General features: G+C 44.0%; 1 protein-coding gene across 1 annotated transcript in view; it reads right to left on the bottom strand.

Annotated features, from left to right (window-relative positions):
* etfbkmt (electron transfer flavoprotein subunit beta lysine methyltransferase) overlaps positions 1–26546 on the bottom strand; it is a 36016-nt gene that overhangs the window by 4560 nt on the left and 4910 nt on the right. Inside the window, exon 2 of the mRNA XM_078220242.1 lies at positions 12684–12814. Within this exon, the coding sequence (XP_078076368.1) occupies positions 12684–12814 (131 nt within the window). The remainder of the gene's footprint in view (positions 1–12683; positions 12815–26546) is intronic.

Raw genomic sequence — 26546 nt, 5'->3', positions numbered from 1 at the left:
TATTTTTCGGCCTGGGGAGATGGATTGCAGTGCGTTCTTCGAGGATCAGTTTTGAGTCTGTTATTCTTGGAAACTTTCAAAAACAACCTAGATGGGTGCAGGGAGAAGCATTGAAAAATTGACAGATGTTATAAAACTTAGCAAAGTGACGGGTAGTGTTAAGGATAATTATAGGCTTTAGGATGCTGAAATGGGCAGAAGCATGGCAGATGGTGTCCAAGTCAGAGAAATGTTAAGTAACGCATTTTGGCAGAATTACAATGGAATGGCAGAAATATTAGAAATAGCACAAATATGAAAAGCATAAATGATCAAAGAGAGCTTGGTGCCTATACACACACATCCTTAAAGGTGGAAGGGCAGGTTGATAAAGGTGATTATATAAAGCACATGGGTTACTTGGGTTTATAAACAAAATAATCAAATATAAAAGCACGGTGGCACTGGTTAGCACTGCTGCCTCACAGTGCCAAGGACTTGGGTTCGATTCCCGGCTTGGGTCGCTGTCTGTGCGGAGTCTGCACATTCTCCCGTGTCTGCATGGGTTTCCTCTGGGTGCTGTGGTTTCCTCCCACAGTTCAAAGATGTGCTGGTTAGGTGCATTGGCCATACTAAAATTCTCCCACAGTGAACCTGAACAGACGTCGGAGTGTGGTGACTAGGGAATTTTCACAGTAACTTCATTGCAGTGTTAATGTAAGCCTACTTGTGACATTAATAAATAAACTTTTTTAAAAACTGTGTAGGGAGTTTGTACATTCTCCCTGTGTATTTCCTCCAGGTGCGCCAGTTTCCTACCACACTCCAAAGATGTTAGGCTGATTGGCCATGCTCAATTGTCCCTTAGTGTCAGGGGGATTAGCAGGGTAAATACGTGGGGTTACAGGTATAGGGACTGGGTGGAGTTGTCAGTGCAGGCTTGATGGGACAAATGGCCTATTTCTGCACTGTAGGGATTCTATGGTTCTAGATCATGCTAGAACTTAACATCACTAGTTAGGCCTCAGCTAGAAAACTGGGGACAATTCTGGACACCACATGTCATGAAAGATATAAAGGCCTTAGGGTACAAGAGGGCATTTACCAAGATGTTCCCAGGGGTGAGGGACTTTAAAGAGGCAGCACAAGTATGATGGGCTGAATGGTAGCCTCCTTTGCTGTATATTTCTCCGATTCCAACATGGTGAAGAGCCATTCTGTCCATCAAGCTTGTTCTGCTGTTCAATCAGATCATGGATGATCTAAGCTTCAACTCCATTCACTGTACTTGTCTTCATCCTCTGTCACATGATACCCTTACCCAACAAGAACAATCAGTCTCTGTTTGGAAAATGTCAAATGCCCCAGCTTTCGCTGCCTTTTAGGGAAAGGCGTCCTAGATTTCTATTACCCTAGAGGGAAAATGCTGCAGTATGGGTCCTTTACCTAAGCTACAGATAGAAATGTTGGCTCTGTTTCAAAAAAAATTGTTTTCACTGATAATGGCTGACAGGGGAGGGGTAGTGGGAAATTACATTAATAACAAAAAAAGCTAAAATAGCATGGTACCTCCTGCTCAAAGGGATATTTTAATCCAATTTCTTGCAATTCAGTTATGGCTCTACCTTTAAAATACCAGCGTGTTCCAGTGCTTAGTCATTTGATTTTGATTTTAAACAGAGCTTGAGCTAGGTGCTGTGTGGTGCAGAGTTGAAAGGTGATTCACTCTTCTGCTCATTAGAATTGGCAGCCAATCCACCCATTTGCCATTCAAAAGCTTGGAACAAGTTCTCAAATCAGCTTGTTGATATACTGCTGGTATTTGTACTAAAATTGTTTTCTTCCTTGTAACAACCTGGGAGTGTCCGTGAGCTATGTCTATCTATGGAAGGGTCCTCATGATTCCTGTTCAATGAGATTTCACTCTTCAGCCTAATATTAAGACTGATAGACATTGTCGGGTGCCTCAATCAAAGTCTGGTGTGAAATAAAGTGTGGGATCATTTTTAATCCTGTAGCAAACTGCTCGCACATAAGAACTAGGAGCAGGAGTGGGCAATTCAGCCCTCAAGCCAGCTCCACCATTCAATACAATCATGGCTGATCTCATCTCCACTTCCTGCCTGCTCCCATAACCCTTCGTTCAGCTACTAATTAAAAACTTATCTGTCTCTCCTTAGATGATGGCATCCACTGCACTCTGGGGTAGAGAATTCCACAGATTAAAATGTATTTATTAGTTCATAAGCAGGCTTACATAAACACTGCAATGAAGTTATTGTGAAAATCCCCTGGTCGCCACCCTCCGGTACACTGAGGGAGAATTTAGCATAGCCAATGCACCTAACCAGCACGTCTTTCAGACTGTGGGAGCAAACCGGAGCACCAGGAAGAAACCCACACAGACACGAGGAGAACGTGCAGACTCTGCACAGACAGTGGCCCAAGCCGGGAATCGAGCCCGGATCCCTGGCGCTGTGAGGCAGCAGTGCTTGCCACTGTGCTGCCCTTCACAACCCTTTGAATGAATTCCTCCTCATTTCTGTTTTAAATCTGCCTAAAACAATGACCTCTCATTTTAGAATGTCCAACAAGGGGAAACATTTACTCACCTTGTCAATGTGGTTCACTCTCAAATGCCCTCCAAGGGCAACCAGTGATGGGCAATAAATGCTGGCCAGCCAGTGACGCCCATGTCCCACAAATGAATTTTAAGAAGTATTTGTGGTCACCTCTAAATGCAGCAGGAGGGACCAATCATTCGAGAACCAGTCACTCACTCTCCTGAGCCTCTTCCATTGAACCTTGTGATTAAACTCTGGGTAAGGCACCGATTGTGTAGAACTGAGATGAGGAGAAATTATTTCACTCAAAAAGAATCTTTGGAATTCTCTGTCCCAGAGGATTGTGGAAGCTCCATCATTGAATACATTTAAGGTTGGGACAGATTTCGGGTCTCTTGGGGAATTAAGGGATACGGGGAGTGGGCAGGGAAATGGAGTTGAAGCCCAAGATCAGCCATGATCATATTGAATGGTGGAGCACGCTTGGGCCGTATGGTCTACTCCTGCTCCAATTTTGTGTGTTCTTGTGCTCATTCATTAAGATCAAATTACTGGTTGCGCTTTTTCTTTTTCACTATGCTTATTCACAGGCCTGTTTAACTTTTCCCGATTGTTTGGCCATCAAACAATGCCTTGGTTGATCTCCTGATTCACTAAGGCCGGGAATTTCCAGGCCCATTTACAATGGGAGTAAACCTCACTTGCAATGGCTGGAAACTCTGACGAGAGGGCCGTAACGGGATTTGCACCAGGGAGATTTCAGAATGAGATCTTCCCCAGCCTCCGCCAGTGATGTAATCAGTTTAACACCCAATGAGGAAGTGAACCTGATTTCTATCAATTTAAATATGCAGAAATGGCTTTTACAACGTAGTTTCCAGGTTCCCCGTATCTTCCCTCACTGCCACCATGATATCACACTGGCGGGAATCACTACTGGTTTCCACTTTTGGAAACCAGTCGTGATGACCACACCGGGGGTAAGGAGGTGAGTTTAGCCCGGGGGGGGTGGTGGCGGGGGGGGGGGGGGGCGGGGGGGGGGGGGTGAGGGAAATAGCTGGACAGTGCCCTGGAACTGCCCCCTGGCACCAGTGATAGCTACCAGGCTACCGAGGGTGGGGCCTCTAGAGAATCCCATTGAGGGCTTCCCATTATGTGAAGGTACAGCGATGGTGGGCAGTTTTGGGGGGGGGGGGGGGGGGGGGGGGGGAGAGGGAATGCCTGCATTGAAGGATGATAGCAGGGAAGGGGGCTCTGATGCCCCGATTCCAAGATGATGGGGGAGGGGGGATCCTTAACTTCAATTGGCGATCTCTATGGAGCCAGGCTTGCCGATATCTTTAGGCCCCGTGACAGCACCAAACATGCCCTCCCCTCTGCTTTTTGGCAAAGAGAAGATCTGGAGAGAAAACCTGCCGGTTTCGCTGGGGAGAAACACACCGGTTTTCACTCACAACCTGACACTTTTCTATTCTTTATAAAAATGTCACCCTGAAGCTTTCATTCATCAGATGGTAAAATGTTCCTCCATTAATTACTCAGTTTCTATGCTGAATACAAATTGCATATTTTGTTTAATTGATGTATGGCAAGATGCCCACTTCTCTGAGTTACATGTTGTAATTTAAAGTCAAATCTGTTCAATTTGCATTTCACTGGTTGTTATGCCTGAATGAGGAGTGACATTTTTATTTGTTTTCACCCTAAACTATTATTTTTGTGAGTGATTGGTTTAACCTCTGCTGCCGAGTTAAACATTAAATGGCAGATTTCCACTGGCGCAGCCTTTTTATTGTGATGGGCCAATTGGCATCTATCATCCATGACCTAACTTGTGCCCACAATTACTGATGAATGCTGGCATTTATCAGTTACTTAACAGCTTGCTTGAAGCCAGCTGCCTGCAGTCACTTTGATCAATTAAAGTTACTTCCCAGTATTACAGCTTGGACAATTTCTCATCATGAAAATATTGTTTCCATAAAGAGTCTCGGATGTATTACATATGCCCACACATGTGCCATGTATTAGTTTGCCTGCCCAGAGTTAACAAGTACACCTCGACCACACTTTGTGATGTGGATCATGTGGAATGTCTCATATACCAATGGGTACAGGCTAAAACTATTAGTCAGATTTATATCCAATTTACTTAACACACGGAAGCCAAATGATACAAATGAATGAATCAACATTAATTATAAACAAGAAAATTGAGATTGAGACAGAAGGGATTTCTCATTTAATCTAATTTTTTTAAATGCCTGTATACCAATTGTTTGTGCCCTTGTAGACCCACCATATGCAAAGTTATATGTGGACATAGTGAATCTTAATACATCACAGAGATTAGATTATCCATGAAATATGGGTCAGTACATGGATCACAAATCAGAAATTCGTCATCCATAAGTAAAGAAACAGCAATAAGAATTATCATGTAGAGTTTAAAGTTTTAATGTTTATTTACTGTGTCACAAGTAGGTTTACATTAACACTGCAATGAAGTTACTGTGGAAATCCCAGTCTCCACATTCTGGCACCTGTTCGGGAACACTGAGGGAGAATTTAGCGTGGCCAATGCACCTAATTAGCACATCACTAGGACTGTGGGAGGAAACCGGAGCACCTGGAGGAAACCCACGCAGACACGGGGAGAACATGCAGAATCCGCACAGTGACCCAAGCCGGGAATCGAACCTGGTGCTGTGGGTCAGCAGTGCTAATCACTGTGCCGCCCATAGCCAATGATGAGCTTTGTGCTCTCAGTTTCTGGTTTCTGAGTGACTGCCAATGCTCTGACCAGGTACAGACCATTTAGCACCTTGACCAGTTTCTTTAATCAGGCAGCCTGGGCTACTCTTGCAGGTTAATTCGATTCTACGTTTGGTACGAAAAGGCAGCTTCCATTTTAGCTATTTCAAAATGGTTTGCAGTAAAGTAAACTAAGACTCTCACAGTTACTTCTGAGCTGCTAGGTATGTTCGTTTTTGAGGCATGTTGACACTGAACTATGGGCGGGATTCTTGCCCCACCAATACCGCCAGCGAGAATGGAGAATTTGGCACTCAGCCAAAACTCCAATCATTTGCAACAGGACTGGAGAATCCCAGCTGTGGGCGAGGTCGAAGAATTCCGGCCATGTGTCTCTTTTTTCCAATGAAATACTTGGAGAAAATGTAAGTCGTTCCATCTTTGATTTTTTGGTATTACAATGCCTCGAAAGAATGAGCAGAATTGTGCACAAATTGAGCTTAAGAATAGACAAGAGACAACACTGGGATAATGAATTGCCTGTTGATTAAGGTGCAACTATACTTTATGGTAAAACTGCAATTAAGAAGAAAACGTTTGAAGTAGACAACAGCTAAAGAGAGAAAAACCGCAGGCAATGCTTAGGACCGAATTTTCCAGCCCTTCCCGCTGGTGGGATCTTCCGGTCCAGGCAAAGGCAACTCTTCCCGTGGCGGGCTCCGCGGCAGAGGGATGGGCAAGCCACACAAAAGGCCGTAGACATTGACAGGACCGAAGGTTTCTCCAGTGGCCATTGGCGAACCACCACTGCCGCAGCAGTTGGGGAGGGGGGGAGGGGGCGGAAAATCCTGCCCTGAGATTCAAGACGTACTGTGAGAACAGAAACTGGTGAATCTAATCAGATTTAGCAATTCAAAGTTTGATGGTGGGCGTGAGAGGAAACACGAATCGAGAAAGCTAACTCCTATCACAGAGCTAATGGGCTAAATGGCCGGTCAACAAAGTATTGTGAAATAGAAACAGAAAACGCTGGATAAACTCAGCAGGTCTGGCAGCATCTGTGGGGCAACAGAAACAGAGTTTAAAAAAATATTTATTCCTTTCTTAAAGTTACAAAGCCAACGTGCAGAGTGGACAAGGCAAGCCCTTAATCCATTTCCTTGCATGTTCCAAAAAACAATTCAAATTGAATCCAATTCATAGTCTCCACAAGAGAGACAGACAAGATCCAAGCTGACAAGATAAGGCCTTGCACCTGATTTTGGGCTTGATCTGACGCTTGATCTTAGCCAAAAGGAGTTAAACACTTAAGATTCCATATGACCCTTTTACAGAATTGAAGAGGGATAGAAATGAAATGAAGTATATAGTGCGGGGGGGACAGAATGGATGACCAGTGATAGGTCAGAGCTAAGGAGTGATTGACATAAATGTTATGGACTTAAGACAAAAGTGGTGTTAATGGTGCCATTGTAAGGAACAACGATGTGCTAATAGTAGCATTAAGGGAAGATAGCAGAACATGTTACCAGGAGGACGAAGGTCAAAGCTCAATGGGAGCAAAAAATAAGTGAAAAATAAGTGACAGGTGGCCCTGTGGGGGAGGGGCTGAGGTTGTACTGGGACAAAAGCCAGGGGAAACGGAATAACACAGAAGTATTTTGAAAAAAAGGAAGTGAGACTTGTGAGTGACAGGCGTGCATCATCATCGGGGCAAGGGCATTCAAAGTAATTGAGAAAGGTATTCAAAAATCTAACAGAAGGACATAAAACAAATGTTCCAGAACGGAGGGCAGGAAACAGAGAAAGTAGAACTAAGGAGAAAATAACATGGTAGAATTCTGAATTATAAAAGAAAATGCCAGAAACACATGGCAGGTCTGTCAACACACACAAAGGAAACTATGTTCTGCAAAATGGTGCACACTCTAAAACGTCACTATACCTCCCTTACTCTTTCCAGAAGCTGACAGGATTGCCACATACATCTCCAACACTCCTAGAAACTTTCCTCAGAAAAGGGAGAGGTAGCTAAGGTCTAAAGTTGCTAAAATCAATCTAAAAATCAGAAGACAACAGAATGCCCAGGAGAAAAGATAAGAAGCTGTTTCTGAAGACTGCATTGAACCTTTGGGAGACACGGTGCACATGTGGTTAGCACTGCTGCCTCAAAGCGCCAGGGACCCGGGTTCGATTCCCAGCTTGGGTGACTGTCTGTGTGGAGTTTGCACGTTCTTCCTGTGTCTGTGTGGGTTTCTTCCGGGTGCTCCGGTTTCCTCCCACAGTCCAAAGATGTGCAGGTTAGGTTGACTGGCTAGGCTAAATTGCCCCCTCATATCAGGGAGATTCATAGGGTAGATACAGGGATAGGGCCTGGGTGGGATTGTTTCCGATGCAGGCTCAATGGGCCGAATGGCCTCCTTCTGCACTGTAGGGATAGTTCTAAATGCAGAAAGGCTAGATTAGGAATGGGAGATAAAATTAAATAGGGAGGTCAGGAATCTACATGTGGACAGATTGAAGGTGTCAAGAACAACATTACCAAATCCTCACTCAGTACATGGCAGACATGACACAGTGAGCAGTGATGACAATCCATTCTAGTCTCTCACAGCTGGATTGTCCGGGGCCCTGGACAATTGTGTGGGAAGAGGTAAATCAACAGGTGTCACATTTGATACTGTTGTAGAGGAAAATGGCAACAGTAGAGCAGCTGGAAATAGGGGTGACAGAAGAACAAGAGTAAGAAACATACACAGTGGACTTCTGGGCACAGTAGCCGAGTTAAAAGCCTGGAAATAGGGTGGATGGATAAGCTCGAGAGACTGAGAAGATTTAAATGCTTCTTTATGTATAAGTCTTTCATAGTCTACACAACAAGGATCGCTGTCAGCTGAAGAAAAAGAGCAGTCCAGAAACACGTTATAAAAATTGGAGTCAATCAGACTAGATACATTGAAAATTTTAGAAGAAAATTGTGGGCGAGGATTCCAACTCTTGCACTTAATCCTGGAGTAACTGAGCTTCCAGGCAGTGGAACACCTACACACTGGATGGCTATTGTCGTGCACATATCCTAGTGGCGGCACGGTGGTACAGTGGTTAACACTGCTACCTCACAGCGCCAAGGACCCGGGTTCAATTCCGGCCTCGGATGACTGTGTGGAGTTTGCACATTCTCCCCGTGTCTGCGTGGGTTTCCTCCGGGTGCTCCGGTTTCCTCCCACAGCCCAAAGATGTGCAGGTTAGAGTGATTGGCCAGGCTAAATTGCCCCTTAGTGTCAGGGGGATGAGCAGGGTAAATGTGTGGGGTTGCGGGAATAGGACCTGGATGGGATTGTGGTCGGTGCAGACTCGATGGGCCAAATAGCCTCCTTCTGCACTATAATAATTCTAGTGGATGCAATTGTGTGAGTATAACCTAACCACCTTCGATATAACATTGTGCTGTGGGATTAACGGTTTTTAAACCCTGAGTTATCCTCGCTTGCAGTCAGTTTCTGTTCATATTAGTTCAATACGTTAATCAATATCTTAAAATAAGCAAAATACTGCGGAGGCTGGAATCTGAAACAAAAGTAGAGAACGCTGGAAAAGCGCAGCAAGTCTGGCAGTATCGATCAGGAAAGAAACAGGAGTTAATGTTTCTCTGTCAGAACTGAAAGGAGGGAGAATGTAGAAACTGCAACAAATAGTCACAACTTTAAGAACAAAAGATAGATGTCCTGGTGTGGGAGGGGGGAGTTTGCATTGAGGCAATACATGCATGGAATATTTTTTAAAAGAGGAGGGGAGGGGATTAAAATGGAGCAAAAGGATCAAAATCTAAAGTTGTTGGACTCATGTTGAGTCCTGAGGGCTGCAGTGTGCCCAATCGGAAGATGAGATGCTGTTCCTCCAGCTTGTGCCGGACTTCACTGGACCATTGCAGCAGGCCAAGGACAGACATGAGAGCAGGGTGCTGAGTTAAAATGGCACCCGACAGGAAGGTTGTGGTCATACTTGTGGACCAAGTGAAGATGTTCCACAAAGCGGTCATCCAGTCTGCATTTACTCTCCCCAATATAGAGGAGATCACATTGGGAGCAGCAAGTACAGTGGACCAATTTGGAGGAAGTGCAAGTGAAACATTGCTTCACTTAAATGGGGCCTTAAAGGTGAGGAGGGAGGAAGTAAAGGGGCAGGTCATTGATGTTTACAGCATGGAAACAGGCCCTTCGGCCCAACTTGTCCATGCTGCCCGTTTTTTTAAACCCCTAAGCTAATCCCAATTGTCCGCATTTGGTCCATATCCCTCTATACCCATCATACCCATGTAACTATCTAAATGCTTTTTAAAAGATAAAATTGTACCCGCCTCTACTACTACCTCTGGCAGCTTGTTCCAGACACTCACCACCCTCTGTGTGAAACAATTGCCCCTCTGGACACTTTTGTATCTCTCCCCTCTCACCTTAAACCTATGCCCTCTAGTTTTAGACTCCCCTACCTTTGGGAAAAGATATTGACTATCTACCTTGTCTATACCCCTCATTATTTTATAGACCTCTATAAGGTCACCCCTCAGCCTCCTACGCGCCAGAGAGAAAAGTCCCAGTCTATTCAGCCTCTCCTTATAACTCAATCCATCAAATCCCGGTAGCATCCTAGTAAATCTTTTCTGCATTCTTTCTAGTTTAATAATATCCTTTCTATAATAGGATGACCAGAATTGCACACAGTATTCCAAGTGTGACCTTACCAATGTCTTGTACAACTTCAACAAGACGTCCCAACTCCTGTATTCAATGTTCTGACCGATGAAACCAAGCATGCCGAATGCCTTCTTCACCACTCTGTCCACCTGTGACTCCACTTCCAAGGAGCTATGAACATGTACCCCTAGATCTCTTTGTTCTGTAACTCTCCACAACGCCCTACAATTAACTGAGTAAGTCCTGCCCTGGTTCGATCTACCAAAATGCATCACCTCGCATTTGTCGAAATTAAACTCCATCTGCCATTCGTCAGCCCACTGGCCCAATTGATCAAGATCCCGTTGCAATTGGAGATAACTTTATTCACTGTGCACTATGCCACCAATCTTGGTGTCATCTGCAAACTTACTAACCATGCCCCCTATATTCTCATCCAAATCATTAATATAAATGACAAATAACAGTGAGCCCAGCACTGATCCCTGAGGCACACCACTGGTCACAGGCCTCCAGTTTGAAAAACAACTCTCTACAACCACTCTCTGGCTTCTGTCAAGAAGGAGAGGTGGGGGAGGGGGGGGGGGGGGGGGACACCTCAGTTAAGGGAAAAAGCAGACATGTCAGAAATACATTTTTCAAAAGTGGTATCATCAGAACAGATGTGACAGAGCTGGAGAAATTGGGAGAATGGGATGGAGTCCTTACAGGGAACAGGATGTTGGGGTAGCTTTGGCGAAGGACAACATTGACCAAAGTTCGGTTGGGTAAGATACCAAAGGGTCCTTTCCACCTCCTTATGTCATCGCAGACAGTAAATGTTCATTGGCAATGTCAGTTGGAGCTAAAAGAGGTTCAGAGCAATAGAGGGTGGTAATGAGGAACAGAGCCATTCACCTAACTGTTCCAGCTGCCAGGCTGGGTATGGTGTGGACCTGCATAGTAGGATAGAATGGGACATGATCACAGGAACCAACAAAACACACCCACCATACTGCTTGTAAGAAAACTCAATTAGTTTAAGGCTTAGAGAAACGAGCGCTATTTCAGAGGGGAATTATCAATTATTGATGAGAGAGCAGGATGAGAGTGCTATGGCAAATACCGGACAACATTAAGATTCCTCATCATTCCTACATATCTGGTCCAGATAATTCAAAAACACAGAACAGCTACTGTACCAAACATCACAGGAACCCTGCAGTCACTCATTCAATGAAAGCGCAGAGACTTATTCTGTTTCTGCGTTAAGAATGGAAGTTATGTGAAAATTGTTCTGGTTTCCTGCCAAGAATGTAATGTCATTTATTTTTTCTCTTTCAAGTTCCTACAGTTCCCAAATGGCCTCATACCAGCTTGCCTCACACCTAATAGAATTCAGGCTCTACCTGTGTTTCATATCCCTTATGCTGCCATTAATAAGAAATTGTTTTATTTCTAATGACTGCCTACCACCCACGTTTACTTTGTTTTGCAAGGCTAAGAGAACGAACGGCATATTTACGTTTGCTTTAATGCTGTAATTATGAAAGCTTTCCGCACTAATTAAATGCGTCTTTTCATGCGGTGCTGAGCACTGGAACCTTGGGTTCAATTTCCGATCCTTATTAAGTTAGCTGTTTTCAAATGTGACAGCAATTCAGGTGCTGCAATTACCCACTTCTCTCGTGAGCTCTGCAACGGGGATTAAAATATATCACCCTGGTCCCTATTACTAGTAAGAAGTTTAACAACACCAGGTTAAAGTCCAACTTTAACCTGGTGTTGTTAAACTTCTTACTGTGTCTACCCCAGTCCAACGCCGGCATCTCCACATCATGACTACCCTATTACTAGACCACTGACCAGTGGGGAGAATCAGGCTCGAAGCTGATGCCTGACATGCTGAAACTTTCTGCCAACAGTCAACAACCAGGTACACATGCAAAAATTTGACTGGAGGATAGTGAAGTAGAGAGCAGTTGCCATTTGCAAACCCACCTAACAATTTTTAGGAATATAGGTACTGGAGTTCAGCTTTTCAAGCATGTTCCGCCTTCCAATTCATTCACAGCTGATCTGTACCTCAGTTCAATTTACCCAACTCTTCTCCAAATCCTTTCATTGCCTTGATAGATATGATCTTACTGAATAGTGGAGCAGCCTCAAGGGGCCGAGTGGTCTATTCCTGCTCCTAATTCGTATGTACCCTCGAGGAACAAAAATCTATCAATCACAACCTTGGTAGTTCCAATTGACCAAGCATCGGAAATTGGACCCAAGGCTTTCTACACACTGTACATCAGATTCAGTTCTGGCTACGGCACGGTGGCACAGTGGTTAACACTGCTGCTGTCTCACAGCTCCAGGGACCTGGGTTCGATTCCCGGTATGGGTCACCATCTGTGTGGAGTTTGCATGTTCTCCCCGTGTTTGCATGGGTTTCCTCCAGGTGCTCCAGTTTCCTCCCACAGTCCAAAGATGTGCAGGTTAGGTGCATTGGCCATCCTAAATTGCCCTGTAGTGTCCCGGGATGTGTAGGTTAGAGGGATTAGTGGGGTAAATATGTGGGGTTATGGGGATAAGGCCCAGGTGGGATTGTTGCCGCTGCAGGCTCGATGAGCCGAATGGCCTCCTTCTGCACTGTAGGGTTTCTATGATTCTACAGACACAATTACATGTCAGCTTTATTTTTCAGTTCCTTTCTGCTTACCTGGGTCAATGTCATTGGCAAGGACGTGTGTCGCTCTGCTCATTGAAGCTGCAATGGCAGAGGCACCACAGCCACTTCCTAAGTCCAACACCTTCTTTGCCTTTGTGACTGCAGGATTATCCAGAAGATATCTAAGAACAATGTTTAGAACAAGTGAGTTAGGACTCTTGGGCTCCTAGTGTCTCTGTGTCATCGTATCATCACAAGAGAATTTTCCCCCATTACCAACTTGCATTTTTCGATAGTGTAGTTATTCTTGGGAATATCTGTCATAGCTGCCACTGGCTCTAAGAGACTTTTTCCTCCAATCCTTAATGTCCATGAGCAATGATAGGCTATTCAATCGAGCTTGATCCTTTCCTCATCCAATGTCAACACTTGCCATTGGGTGACTGACAACGAATCAAGAGCGAAGGCTCTTACTTCCTCCTCTATCGTCCAGGATCACTAAAGCCCAAAGTGCACTGACCACTGAAAAAGTATTCACATTGTTATGACTGGGATGGAAGGAGTGTGCAGTTTATCTGGCACCACTATTTCACAGGCACACCATTAATTTAAAAGTTTCATTCACTCACCAAATTGGCCGAGTGTTTACCCTTGCTACTGTTACACTCAGAAGAAAAGGAACTTGAACCAGGCTTTTCAATAAACTCAGCATGATTTATTATAAACCTAAACTTATTTGTAACAAGTTGCAAGAACCGGTTAACACACAATTGAAATCTGGAAGTGTAAGTATCTATCTCTTAAAACAAAACCCCAACATGTGTGTGCACACACACCAACAAACAAAGGTAGGTCTCTGCAGACATGTGCTTTAGATTGCAGGCTTTATAAAATGAAGGATAAGGTTCGCAGGGTTTTGACGCTGTTGATCTGGAACTCCCTCATGTTAAGTCGGGTCACTGGTTCCAGTAGATGTCTGGTGGTTCTCACCAATGGAGTTTCGGCATGGAGGATTATATAGATATATTATAGAGCTGGATTTTTGTCTCAACTTTGCACATTTCCAAAAACAGACAAGTTACACTCAGATGAGGATTCTCTGGCTACAGGTTAATCCAGTAAGAAGTTTAACAACACCAGGTTAAAGTCCAACAGGTTTATTTGGTAGCAAAAGCCACACAAGCTTTCGAGGCTCTGAGCCCCTTCTTCAGGTGAGTGGGAATTCTGTTCACAAACAGAACTTATAAAGACACAGACTCAATTTACATGAATAATGGTTGGAATGCGAATACTTACAACTAATCCAGTCTTTAAGAAACAAAACAATGGGAGTGGAGAGAGCATCAAGACAGGCTAAAAAGATGTGTATTGTCTCCAGACAAGACAGCCAGTGAAACTCTGCAGGTCCACGCAACTGTGGGAGTTACAAATAGTGTGACATAAACCCAATATCCCGGTTGAGGCCGTCCTTGTGTGTGCGGAACTTGGCTATCAGTTTCTGCTCAGCGACTCTGCGCTGTCGTGTGTCGCGAAGGCCGCCTTGGAGAACGCTTACCCGAATATCAGAGGCCGAATGCCCGTGACCGCTGAAGTGCTCCCCAACAGGAAGAGAACAGTCTTGCCTGGTGATTGTCGAGCGGTGTTCATTCATCCGTTGTCGCAGCGTCAACGGATGAATGAACACCGCTCGACAATCACCAGGCAAGACTGTTCTCTTCCTGTTGGGGAGCACTTCAGCGGTCACGGGCATTCGGCCTCTGATATTCGGGTAAGCGTTCTCCAAGGCGGCCTTCGCGACACACGACAGCGCAGAGTCGCTGAGCAGAAACTGATAGCCAAGTTCCACACACACAAGGACGGCCTCAACCGGGATATTGGGTTTATGTCACACTATTTGTAACTCCCACAGTTGCGTGGACCTGCAGAGTTTCACTGGCTGTCTTGTCTGGAGACAATACACATCTTTTTAGCCTGTCTTGATGCTCTCTCCACTCCCGTTGTTTTGTTTCTTAAAGACTGGATTAGTTGTAAGTATTCGCATTCCAACCATTATTCATGTAAATTGAGTCTGTGTCTTTATAAGTTCTGTTTGTGAACAGAATTCCCACTCACCTGAAGAAGGGGCTCAGAGCCTCGAAAGCTTGTGTGGCTTTTGCTACCAAATAAACCTGTTGGACTTTAACCTGGTGTTGTTAAACTTCTTACTGTGTTTACCCCAGTCCAACGCCGGCATCTCCACATCATGACTACAGGTTAATCACCACACATGGAATTTCTGATATGGCAGGGAAAAAATAAGTTAGGGAAGAAATGAAGGCCTGAATTTAATGCTCCCCTGGCAGGTTTTGAGGCAGGGGGTGGAGAGTGAAATTGCATGGATGGGATTGCCTCCAGGATCCTGCCTGCTCCAACCTGGTGATTTTGTGGTGTGGTAGGCAGGGCCTCGGACAGGAAGCCTGCCCTTATCCCAGTTAAGGCCCAAAGTGGCCACTTAAGGGCCTTTACCCACCCAGCCTCAATTTCTAGGCTGCAGGGCACCAGAGAGATCAGAAAGGGAAATAGAAAATATTTAAATCCTGAATTTTAGGTGGGAAGGTTAGGAGGCACCTCCATCAGAAGCCCCCTTTTGACTGGGGCACCCTCCCCTCAGGTACCCGGCACCACCAGCCCTCCTTTCCACCCCCCAGCCTATCTACCAATGCTCCCCTCATGACCTACCCAGGAGTCCCTTACCCACCCTCCCTGAGACCCCTGCCACATACCTGGCCTCCATACCTCAACACTTAGGTCCAGGCATGTCTCTACAGCACCTCTTCCAGTCACTTCAGTGCTATGCCTGGATGGACTGGAGAAATATCAGCCAAGCTGGTTAGCTGGCAGCTCGCCAAGGTGGGACTTCTGTCCAAGTGAGGATGGAAGTCCTGCCCACTGCTAATCAATGCTCATTAGAACGTGAAATGGCAGCGGGCCTGTCAGAATGGGTAGGGCTGCGTTCTTCACCAGACTCACCAGTTTGTTTGGAGGTTGGGGGGGGGGGGGGGGCTCCGAGCCCCCCACCATCCTAAAAATTCAGACCTAAATGTCCAAATAATACGGTATCCTTCCATATTTTAAAAGGAAAATATCGTTTTTTTAAGATATGGTTTTCCCAACAATATGTGACAACTACTTTGTAGCCTTGGCTAAGTGGCAGTACTCCCACCTCTGAGTGAGAAGGTTCTGGGTTCAAGCCTTGTTTTTTGAGACTTGAAGACAAAATCCGTGCTGACAATCTAGGGAGTATCTGACACTGATGGAGTCCTGCACTTGGAACAGCATTAAACTGAAGCCCTATCAGACCTCTCAGGTGAACATTAAAAAATCCTTTGACACTTGTAGTGACTCAGGAAGCCCAACTGGAAAGGAACATAGTTTATTACAGGATGCAAAGTAAAACCACTACCATGGTGTACACACATGGTGGACTACAGTTCAGCAGGCCCAATCCGGTGCCTGCTTCACAAAATGAGTTCCAGCTGGGCAGGTCACTACCTGTTGCCAGGGGAACTCGTACTCAATGAGCCCCACAGGGAGATCAATCAATGATTCCCCATCGACCTCGTAGGGGTTATCACAACACCATTCTAAGAGGCGATGTGGAGATGCTGGTGTTGGACTGGGGTGGGCACAGTAAGAAGTCTCACAACACCAGGTTAAAGTCCAACAGGTTTATTATGGTGAAGGAGCAGCGCTCAGAAAGCTCATGATTCCAAATAAACCTGTTGGATTTTAACCTGGTGTTGTGAGACTTCTTACTATTCTAAGAGGACCAGAGGGGTTCTTTCAGCGACCAACTCAATATTTATTCTGCGTATCACCTGTAGTAGAACTCTCATCTGAGTCAAGAAGGTTGTGGGTTCAAGCCCACTCTAGAATCTGGGCCTAAATTCAAGGCTGACATTCCAGTGCAGTACCGAGGGAGTGCTGCACTGGTGGAGGTGCTATATCTCAGATGTGATGTTAAACTGACGCCCAGACGGTCCTCTCAGCTGGAAGTAACAGACCCCACGGCACTATTTCAAAGAAGTGTAGGGAGTTATCCCCAATGTCCTGACCAACATTTATTCCTCAATCAACATCACAAAAACAGATTATCTGCTCATTGTCATGTTCCTGTTTGTGTGTTTTGTGCAAATTGACTGCTCTGTTTCCTACATTACAACAGTGACTACACTTCAAAGATATTTCATTGGCTATAAGAGTGCTTTGCAGCATGGTTGTAAAAGCTGCCAAAGAAATACAAATCTTTTATCCTCAATTAACTCAAAACAGATGATTATTTATTTCTTTTCGCGTAGGACTTTCAAAGTGATTTTACCTTAAAAGTATTGCTTTGGGATATCCCGTGGTCATGAATGGTGTAATAAATGTCCAAATCTTCCATCATTTTCTTATTGCAATTTTTACTTACATTTTATAAAGTGCTCTTGACATAAACGTACCCACTTACAAACCTTAGAAGGACAAGTCGAAAAGGAAATGGCTGAGTTTCAAGACAGTCTAAAAGGTAAGTCTTGAAAACAGGTAGAGAGGTATTAATGCTAAGTGATTAAATAAATGCTATTCTCAAGGAGCAGTGTGTTTCAGGCATGTTTATTTTGCAATCTATTGCCCAATGTAAGGAGACGGCAGTGGCGTAGTGGTATTGTCACAGGACGAGTAATCCAGAAACCTCGGGTAATGATCTGGGGATCCAGGTTCAAATCTCACCACGGCAGATGGTGAAACTTGAATCCAATAAAATCTAGAATTAAAAGCCTAATGATGAAAGATTGTTGTAAAAACCTATCTGGGGAAAGAAATCTGCTGCCCTTACCTGGTCTGACCTACATGTGGCTCCAAATCTGCAATATGGTTGATTCTTAACTGCCCTCTGAAATGGTCAAGCAAACCACTTTGTTCAAGAGCAATAAATGCTGACCCAGCCAGTGACATCCGCATCCCATGTATAAATAAAATAAATACCAATTCTACTACTGAGCGAATGTTTTTGTCTGGTGTTGTCAACGCCATTTCAATAAAGCAGAATGCTCTTCTGATGGCAGACTTTGGTCCATTTCCATTGCTAGTAATTTCCAGAACAGGTTGCTAGTCTCTTGCCAAGAATGCTGCATACTTGGAATGTATCTTTGTACCAGCAGATCTCCCATTGCATTGCTCAGAAATGCTGTTTTCCAAAATCATGGGATATTATCAATAAAATCTCACAGGTAGTAAGTGTAACATGTATGGGAGATACAGACAGTATGCTAGATGAAAGATAAATATTCTGAACTGAAAAACATGAAGAAGTAAAAACCACAAGGTCCATATTTCTGGGATGTGTGTGGAGAGAACATTCTGAGCTATGTAACACCAAGGTGAAATACTGGTGGTTACAGGTAACAGTAGAACTCCATATTGTGCAAGAGTAAGAATGCTAGGTGGGGAATTAAGTATATTATTTTTTAAATTCTCAGGTTAAGGGAATCGCTGACAAGGCCAGCATTTATTGGCCATCCCTTCCTGTTCTTCAGAAGGTGGTGGTGAACTTTCTTCAGTCGCCGCTGTCTTTATGGTGAAAATGCTCCAAATATGGTGTTAAATAGGGAATGCCAGGATTTTAACCCAGTGAGAATGACAGGTACGTATTTGTCTGAGTCAGGGTGGTGTGTGTTGGAAGGGAACCGCGAGATTATGATGTTCCCATGCTCCATAGAAATCATAGAAGCCCTACAGTACAGAAAGAGGCCATTCGGCCCATCGAGTCTGCACCGACCACAATCCCACCCAGGCCCTCCCCCCATATCCCTACATATTTTACCCACGAATCCCTCTAATCTACGCATCTCAAGACACTAAGGGGCAATTTTAGCATGGCCAATCAACCTAACCCACACATCTTTGAACTGTCATTGTCCTGCCAAGGTTGTGCGGTGTTGGAGAGAAAGTACTCTGCGGCTTTAAAGTAAGTTGTTTTAAGTGCAATTTCTATCTATTTTGTATAAATACATCAAACACATTAAGTGTTTGAAGAATTCATGCAAAGGTATGAATTCAGGACTTTATAAATTACTTACTAATTCCAATATTCAGCACCTAATTGTCAAACTTGCTTCAGCTGCTTATTAAAGTGGCCTCCAAACTTGACATTTAAACAAACTCAGTGCCAAGGCAGAAGGAGATAAGTTAACCTCAGTGATGTTATCAGCTTCAGTCTTTCCACACCTTTACTAATGCATTAAATTCTGCAGCCACCATGAATACACAGCTTCTTGTGTTAAGCAAATAGGCCTAAGGGTATAATCATAGAATGGCTACAGCATGGGAGGAGGCAAATCATCCCATCATGCTCATGATGGCCTCTTCATGAGCAACACAACTAGTACCTGCACTCCCCACTTTCTCCACAGCCTAGAAAATTGGTTCTCTACAGGTGCTTATCCAACTCCATTTGTAAGTTCCAATTGAATCTGTCTCCACCACACTCCCAGACAGTACAGTCCAGAGTACTAGGAATAGTTTTCCTCATCTCACCATTGACCTTTGGTGTCCTCTGATTCTCAACTCTTCCTGCAGTTTCTCTGTATCTACGCTGTCCAGACCCCTCATGGTTTTGAATGGAGAAAAATCCCAGCTTCTCCAAATATATAAAAGTTCCCCATTCCTTGAACCATTTTTGTGAATCCTATTTGTACCCCCCTAAAGCCTTCATATCCTTCCTAAAGTTGCTGTTGATTCTCTTCCCACACCTAGTGGTGCACAAGGCTCACTTTAATATGATTCCATAGCAAGTTTTACCTGGACCCTAAGACGTAGACGCAGAAGTAGGCCATTCAGCCCATCAAATCTTCTCCGCCATTCAATGAGATCATGACTGATCTGAAATAGATCGCTACTCTGTTGCCAGAGGATTATAGCTTGAGGGGCACCACACCACACTAATCGTAGCTCACCAAAAGTCTCTCCCACTCTTACCGCTTGCCTTTGGTATGTTTGGAAGGATTTTTCAGGTTGACACTCAACCTGTCTGGCTGCATTATGAACACACTATTCTTGACCATCAGGTCCTGGGGTGGGACTCGAACCCAGAGCTTCTGGCTCAGATGCAGAGCCTCTACCCACTGTGCAACAAGACCTCCCTTCGTAAAGTTCAGGGTTAGAGTTGAATATAATGCTGCAGCTGAGACCAAACCACTGTTTTATAAAGGTTAATTCTAACTTATTTGCTTTTATACTCTATGTCTCTATTTATAAAGCCCAGATCCCGTATGCCTTTTAACCACTTTCGCATTGCCCTGTTACATTCAATGATTTGTGTACATATACCCCCAGAATTGCACCCATGATTTTATATTATATTTTTAACCCACGGAAAGCGACTGGCCCGGATGGGGTACCCAGAAAAGCACTCAGATCCTGTGTGGATCAGCTGGCGGGGACATTCACAGACATATTCAACCTCTCTTTACAACAATCTGAGGTCCCTATCTGCTTCAAGAAGACAACCATCATCCCGGTACCTAAACAAAACCAGGCAGCATGCCTTAATGACTATCGGCCAGTGGCTCTGACATCCATCATTATGAAGTGCTTCGAAAGGCTAGTCACGGCACAAATTAATTCCAGCCTCCCGGACTGCCTGGATCCACTATAGTTTGCCTATTGCCGCAACAGGTCCACAGCAAACGCCATCTCCCTGGCCCTGCACTCAACCCTGGAACACCTAGTTAACAAAGACACCTATGTCAGATCCTATTTATTGACTACAGCTCAGCCTTCAATACAATTATTCCCACATAACTCATCTCCAAACTCTGCGGCCTGGGCCTCAGCTCCTCCCTCTGCGACTGTATCCTGAACTTCCTAACTCATAGACCACAATCAGTAAGCTTAGGCAACAACACCTCATCCTCAACACCAGTGCCCCACAAGGCTGTGTTCCCAGCCCCCTACTATACTCCTTTTACACTTATGACTGTGTGACCAAATTCCCCTCCAATTCAAGTTTGCTGCCAACACCACTGTAGTGGGTCAGATCTCAAACAATGACGAGACAGAGTACAGGAATGAGATAGAGAATCTGGTGAACTGGTGCAGCAACAATAATCTGTCCCTCAATGTCAACAAAATGAAGGAGATTGTCATAGACTTCAAGAAGTGTAATGGAGAACATGCCCCTGTCTACATCAACGGGGACGAAGTAGAAAGGGTCGAGAGCTTCAAGTTTTTAGGTGTCCAGATCACCAACAACCTGTCCTGCTCCCCCCATGCCGACACTACAGTTAAGAAAGCCCACCAATGCCTCTACTTTCTCAGAAGGCAAAGGAAATTTGGCATGTCAACTACGACTCTCACCAACTTTTACAGATGCACCATAGAAAACATTCTTTCTGGTTGCATCACAGCTTGGTACGGCTCCTGCTCTGCCCAAGACTGCAAGGAACTACAACAGGTCGTGAACGTAGCCCAATCCATCACGCAAACCAGCCTCCCATCCATTGACTCTGTCTCCACTTCCCACTGCCTCGGCGAGGCAGACAGCATAATTAAGGACACCACACACCCCGGACATTCTCTCTACCACCTTCTTCCGTTGGGAAAAAGATACAAAAGTCTGAGGTCACGTACCAACTGACTCAAGAACAGCTTCTTCCCTGCTGCTGTCAGACTTTTGAATGGACCTACCTTGCATTAAGTTGATCTTTCTCTACACCCTAACTATGACTGTGACATTACATTCTGCACTCTCTCGTTTCCTTTTCAAGAACAGTATGCTTTGTCTGTATAGCGCACAAGAAACAATTTCACTGTATGTTAATACATGTGACAATAATAAATAAAATAAAATCAAATAATAAATCAAATCAAATCAAATATTGTCTCTCCTAATTCTTCCTACCAAAATGGAGCCCTTCATACTTCTCTGCATTAAGTTTAACCTGCCCCTTCCACCAGCCTGTCTATGTCCTCTTGAAGTCTATCACAGTTCATAATACTTCCAAGTTTTGTGTCATCTCAAATTTTGAAATTGAACTCTGAATGTTCAGGTCTAGGTCATTAATATATATCAAAAAAACCAGTACTGATCCCTGGGGAACTTCACTGTATATTGGCCTCCAGCATAAAAAACAACCACAACTCTATTACCAGTCTCCATGCTGCTGCCACTGTCCCTTTTCAACTCTGTTGGCAACCCTATCATACGGCACTTTTATCAAATGCCTTGTGGAAGTCCATGTACATCACATCAACCGCATTACCCTCATCAACCCTCTCTGTAATCTCATTAAAAAACTCAGTCAAGTTAATTGAACACCATTTGTCTTTAACAAATCCATGCTGGCTTTCCTTAGTTAATCCGCACTTGTCCAGGTGACTTAAAGCAGTCTACATTCCTTTTTCTATATGCATGAGATTATGCTTCGGTTTGTCAATAGCATTGAGTAATTAGCATTCTCTGAATTGAAGGATACTATAAATATTAAAAGCAACCAGTAAAGCCATCTGCATGCTAATATAGAGATCCAGCAAAGCAGAGGTCAGCTCCAAAAAAGTTGGCAGATTCCGCAACCAGCTGAAACGTTAAAATAGGCTTGATTATAAACCAATACATGTCACAACAAATAGTTACATTAGTTTTTGAAACAAAAGATGTAGCTATACCCATCCTTCTTTCAGTCATACTGGAAGGAAAAAGCTCACAAAATGTTCATTGAGGAAATGCAAACACTGGAACACAACATTGGTCGTACACAAGACCACAAGATGTAGAAGTAGGCTATTCTGCCCATTGAGTCTGCTCTACCATTCAATTAGATCATGACTGATCTAATATAATCCTCAACTTTACTTTCCTGCCTTATCCCCCATAACCCTTGATTCCTTTACTGATTAAAAAATCTCTCTAAGTCAGCCATGAACATACTTAATGATCCAGTCTCTACAGCCCTCTGTGGTAAATAATTCCACAGATTCACTACCCACTGAGAGAAGAAATTCCTCCTCATCTCACTCTTAAATGGGCGACCCTATGCCTTGAGATTATGCCCTCTGCTCCTACAGTTTCCCTCAAGGGGAAACAACCTCTCAGCATCTACCCTGTCAAGCCCCATGAGAACCCTATATGTACCAATCAGGTCACCTCTCATTTTAAGTCAGTCCAAGGTCATGTTTCCCTTGAAATCTTGGCTTTTTACCTGAAAAAACTTAATTTTGTGCATTTGTATATATCATAATTGGTATTTAACGTAAAAATTAAGGAAAAACAAAATGAAATTTGGATTTTCCACAAACCAACCACTTCCAAAACAGTTACCTCAGCAGTTACTGACCCATTACTGTCCCATTTTCAGCTCCCACATCAGAGTCCATTTGCCCATTCTCAACACAGTTCAAAGAAACACTAGCCCATCCAACTCTACACTCTCTCTGGTAGTAACTTTCGTCTTTTCAAACCTCCCAATGGCAAACCTCCCCTTGTAATTTTTCTTCTTCATCCACTACCTGCTCAAGCGGGAACCATCATTCCTCCTTCATGTTAAACTGGAACCTTTTACCACCTCCAAACCTCTCATTTCAAGATGGCACCAATCTTTTGCCGGAATTTATGTTACCATTCTTTTGATTTTCGTTTCAGTAAACATCAACACTCTCTTGCCACTCTGCTAGCTATTCCCTTTCTCTGACATTCAAAACCACCTCTTTTACATTACATCTGCTTCCCAAATAATTGGTCCCAGCTTCTACCAATCTTTCCCCTTCACTGCAACTGATGTTGCTAGAAAGGTAGCAAGCCTGAGGATTAAGAGCGGTTCAGAATTCAGCAAAGGAGGACCAAGAAATTGTTTAGGAGGGGAAAAAGGGAATATGAGATTAAACTTGCAAGTAACATAAAAGCGGACAGTAAAAGTATAAGTATGTAAAAGTAAAAGATAAGTATGTGAAAAGGAAAAAGATTAGTGAAGACAAATGTAGGTCCCTTGCAGTCCAAAACGTGAGAATTTATAATGGAGAACAAGGACATGACAGAGCAATTAAACAACTACTTCAGTTCTATCTCATGGAGGAAGGCACAAGCAGCTTTCCAGAAATGCTGAGGAACCAAGGGTCTAGTAAGAAGGAGGAATTGAAGGAAATTAGTATTGCTAAAGACATACTGGCGGATAAATTAAGAATTGTGAATCGGTAAGCAGACAGGAAACAGAGAGTAGGAATAAATGGATATTTTTCGGAGTGGCAGGTGGTGACCAGTGAAGTCCCACAGGAGTAGTGCTTGGCCCCAGCTATTCAAAATATACATCAATGAATTGGATGAGCGAAACAAAAGTAATATTTCCAAGTTTGCTGATGACATGAAACCTAGTGGGATGATAATTGGTGAGGAGGATGTTAAGAAGCTTCAAGATGATTTAGACAAGTTGAGTGAGTGGGCAAGTACATGGCAGATGAAGTATAATGTAGATAAATGTGAAGTTATCCACTTCATACAGAGAAAAAGAATTGTGATAGATTGGGAAATGTTGACATAAAAAGGAACCTGAGTATCCTGATATACCAGTCACTGAAAGAAAGTATTCAGTTACAGCAAGCAATTAGAAAGGCAAATGGTATGTTGGCCTTCATTACAAGAGGACTTGAGTTCAGAAACAAGGATGTCTCACTGCAGCTGTACAGGGCCTTGGTGAAACCACAGCTAGAATATTGTGCACAGTTTTAGTCTCCTTACCTAAGAAAGGATATACTTGCCATGGAGGGAGTGCAGTGAAGGTTAACCAGACTGATTTCTGGAATGGCAGGATTGTCATATGAGGAGAGATTGGGTCGATTAGGCCTGTATTCACTGCAATTTAGAAGAATGAGAGAGTATCTCATTGAAGCATATAAAATTCTGACAGGGCTGGACAGACTAGGTGCAGGGATGTTGTTTTCCCTGGCTGGGGGGTCTAGAACAAGGGGTCACTGTCTTAGGATATGGGGTAGGCCATTTATGAATAAGATGAAGAGAAACTTCTTCACTCAAAGGTGGAATTCTCTACCACGGAAGGCTGTGGAGGCCATTACTGAATATATTTAAGAAGGAAATAGATAGATTTCTAGACTCTAAAGGAATCAAAGGGTATGTGGAGAGTGTGGGAGTATGGCAGTGAGATATAGGATCAGCCATGATAATATTGAATGGTGGAGCAAGCTTGCTGAACCAAATGAATTAACTCTGGTCCTTTTTTCTATGTTTCCACCTCTTTAATCATCCAGGAAGCTCTGGCTTTGCTGCTCTTTACGTTATTACTATCCCACTTCATATTAGAATAATTAAAATTCCCCTTCATCACTACTCAATTGTTTTTACACCTCTGTAATTTCACTGACAATTTGCTCCTATATATCTTTTCCACTACCTGCTGGCCTATGGAATAATCCAATAGTGTAAAAGTGCCTCTACTGCCCTTGAGAAGATGGTGGTGAGCTGCCTTCTTGGACTGCTGCAGTCTGTGTGGTGTAGGAACACCCACGGTGTTGCTGGGAAGGAAGTTCCAGGATTTTGACCCAATGACAGAGACGGAATGGCAATAAGTCAGGATGGTGTGTGGCTTGAAAGATAACTTACAGGACGTGATGCGGCATTGCATTTGCTGCCCTTGTCCTTCCAGGTGCTAGAGGTTGGGAGTTTGGAAGGTGTTATGGAAGAAACCTTGGTGAGTTCCTGCAGTGCACCTTGTAGATGGTACACACTGTTGCCACTTTCCGTCGATGGTGGAGGGACTGAACGTTTAAGTTGGTGGATGAGGTGCTGATCAAGTAGATTGCTTTGTTCTAGAAGATGCTGAGCTCCTTGGGCATTGTTGGAGCTGCACTGAAACCAGGAAAATGGAGAATATTCTATCACACTGCTGAGTAGATGGTGGACTGACGTTGGGGAGTCAGGAGGTGAGTTACATGCCTCAGAATTTCCAGCCTCTGACCTGCCCTTGTAGCCACAGTATTTATTTGGCTGCTCCAGTTCAGGTTTCTAATTAAGCCCCGGGTAGTTGATGGTGGGGTATTTAGCAATGGCAATGCCATTGAATGTCAAGAGGAGTTGGTTTGTTTCTCTCTTGTTGGAGATGACGGTTGCCTGGCACTTGTGTGGAATGAATACCCTCTAGGGCATCCTCTCCCTCCAGCTCTGTGATGTTCTCCTTAATCAATGCAGCCACTGCTTCCTTTCTTTCATTCCCTATTAAACCTGAACATTTCTTGTCCAAGAATATTCTGCACCCAAACCAGCCCTTTGTTAACTCAGCTGTAGAAATCCCATTGGTAGATATTCTTGCTGGCCTTTGGCTCCCTGATGTTGGTATGGGGCTTTACAGCCTCACTCGTCCCGAAACCATAAAATCCCTCCCGAGGTCAACAGACCTTTCCATGTTTCGCCCCCTCGCCCGCTCCGATTCCCATGGCAGGCGGGATGTAAAATTCAGGCCTTTATCCTTAACTTGCCATGCTGCCTTGCACACAAGAAGGACCAGTTTGAACTGGTTCTGATGCACATCACATCAGTCTGTGGCACAGCTGTGAAATGTACCCTCTGGAAAATTTGCACATGGCAATGTTCCCAGTTAATTAGTTCCTAGCTCTTTACAGATAATACAACAATATCTAACACCACCATTAGATCACAACTCAAATCAGGGACTTTCAGCTGTTTTTGAAAATGCATTCCAACTTTGCAGGTATTCCAGTTTTTACAACACCTTTTCACCCCACGTGATCTCAGCCACACTTTCTCAAGCAAATATTTTGACACCTTTACTCCATTTATCCAACTGGATTTACAGTTTCGAAACAATGGATTGAGAAATTGAGAAATGTTACAAACTGCAGCAACTTGTTCTGCAGATTAAATAGTCAGCATCA

This window comes from Mustelus asterias, chromosome 9, assembly GCF_964213995.1.
Source record: "Mustelus asterias chromosome 9, sMusAst1.hap1.1, whole genome shotgun sequence".
Taxonomy (NCBI): Eukaryota; Metazoa; Chordata; class Chondrichthyes; order Carcharhiniformes; family Triakidae; genus Mustelus; species Mustelus asterias.
The sequence above is the reverse complement of the archived record's forward strand: the minus strand, read 5'-3'. Positions and strand labels throughout refer to the sequence as shown.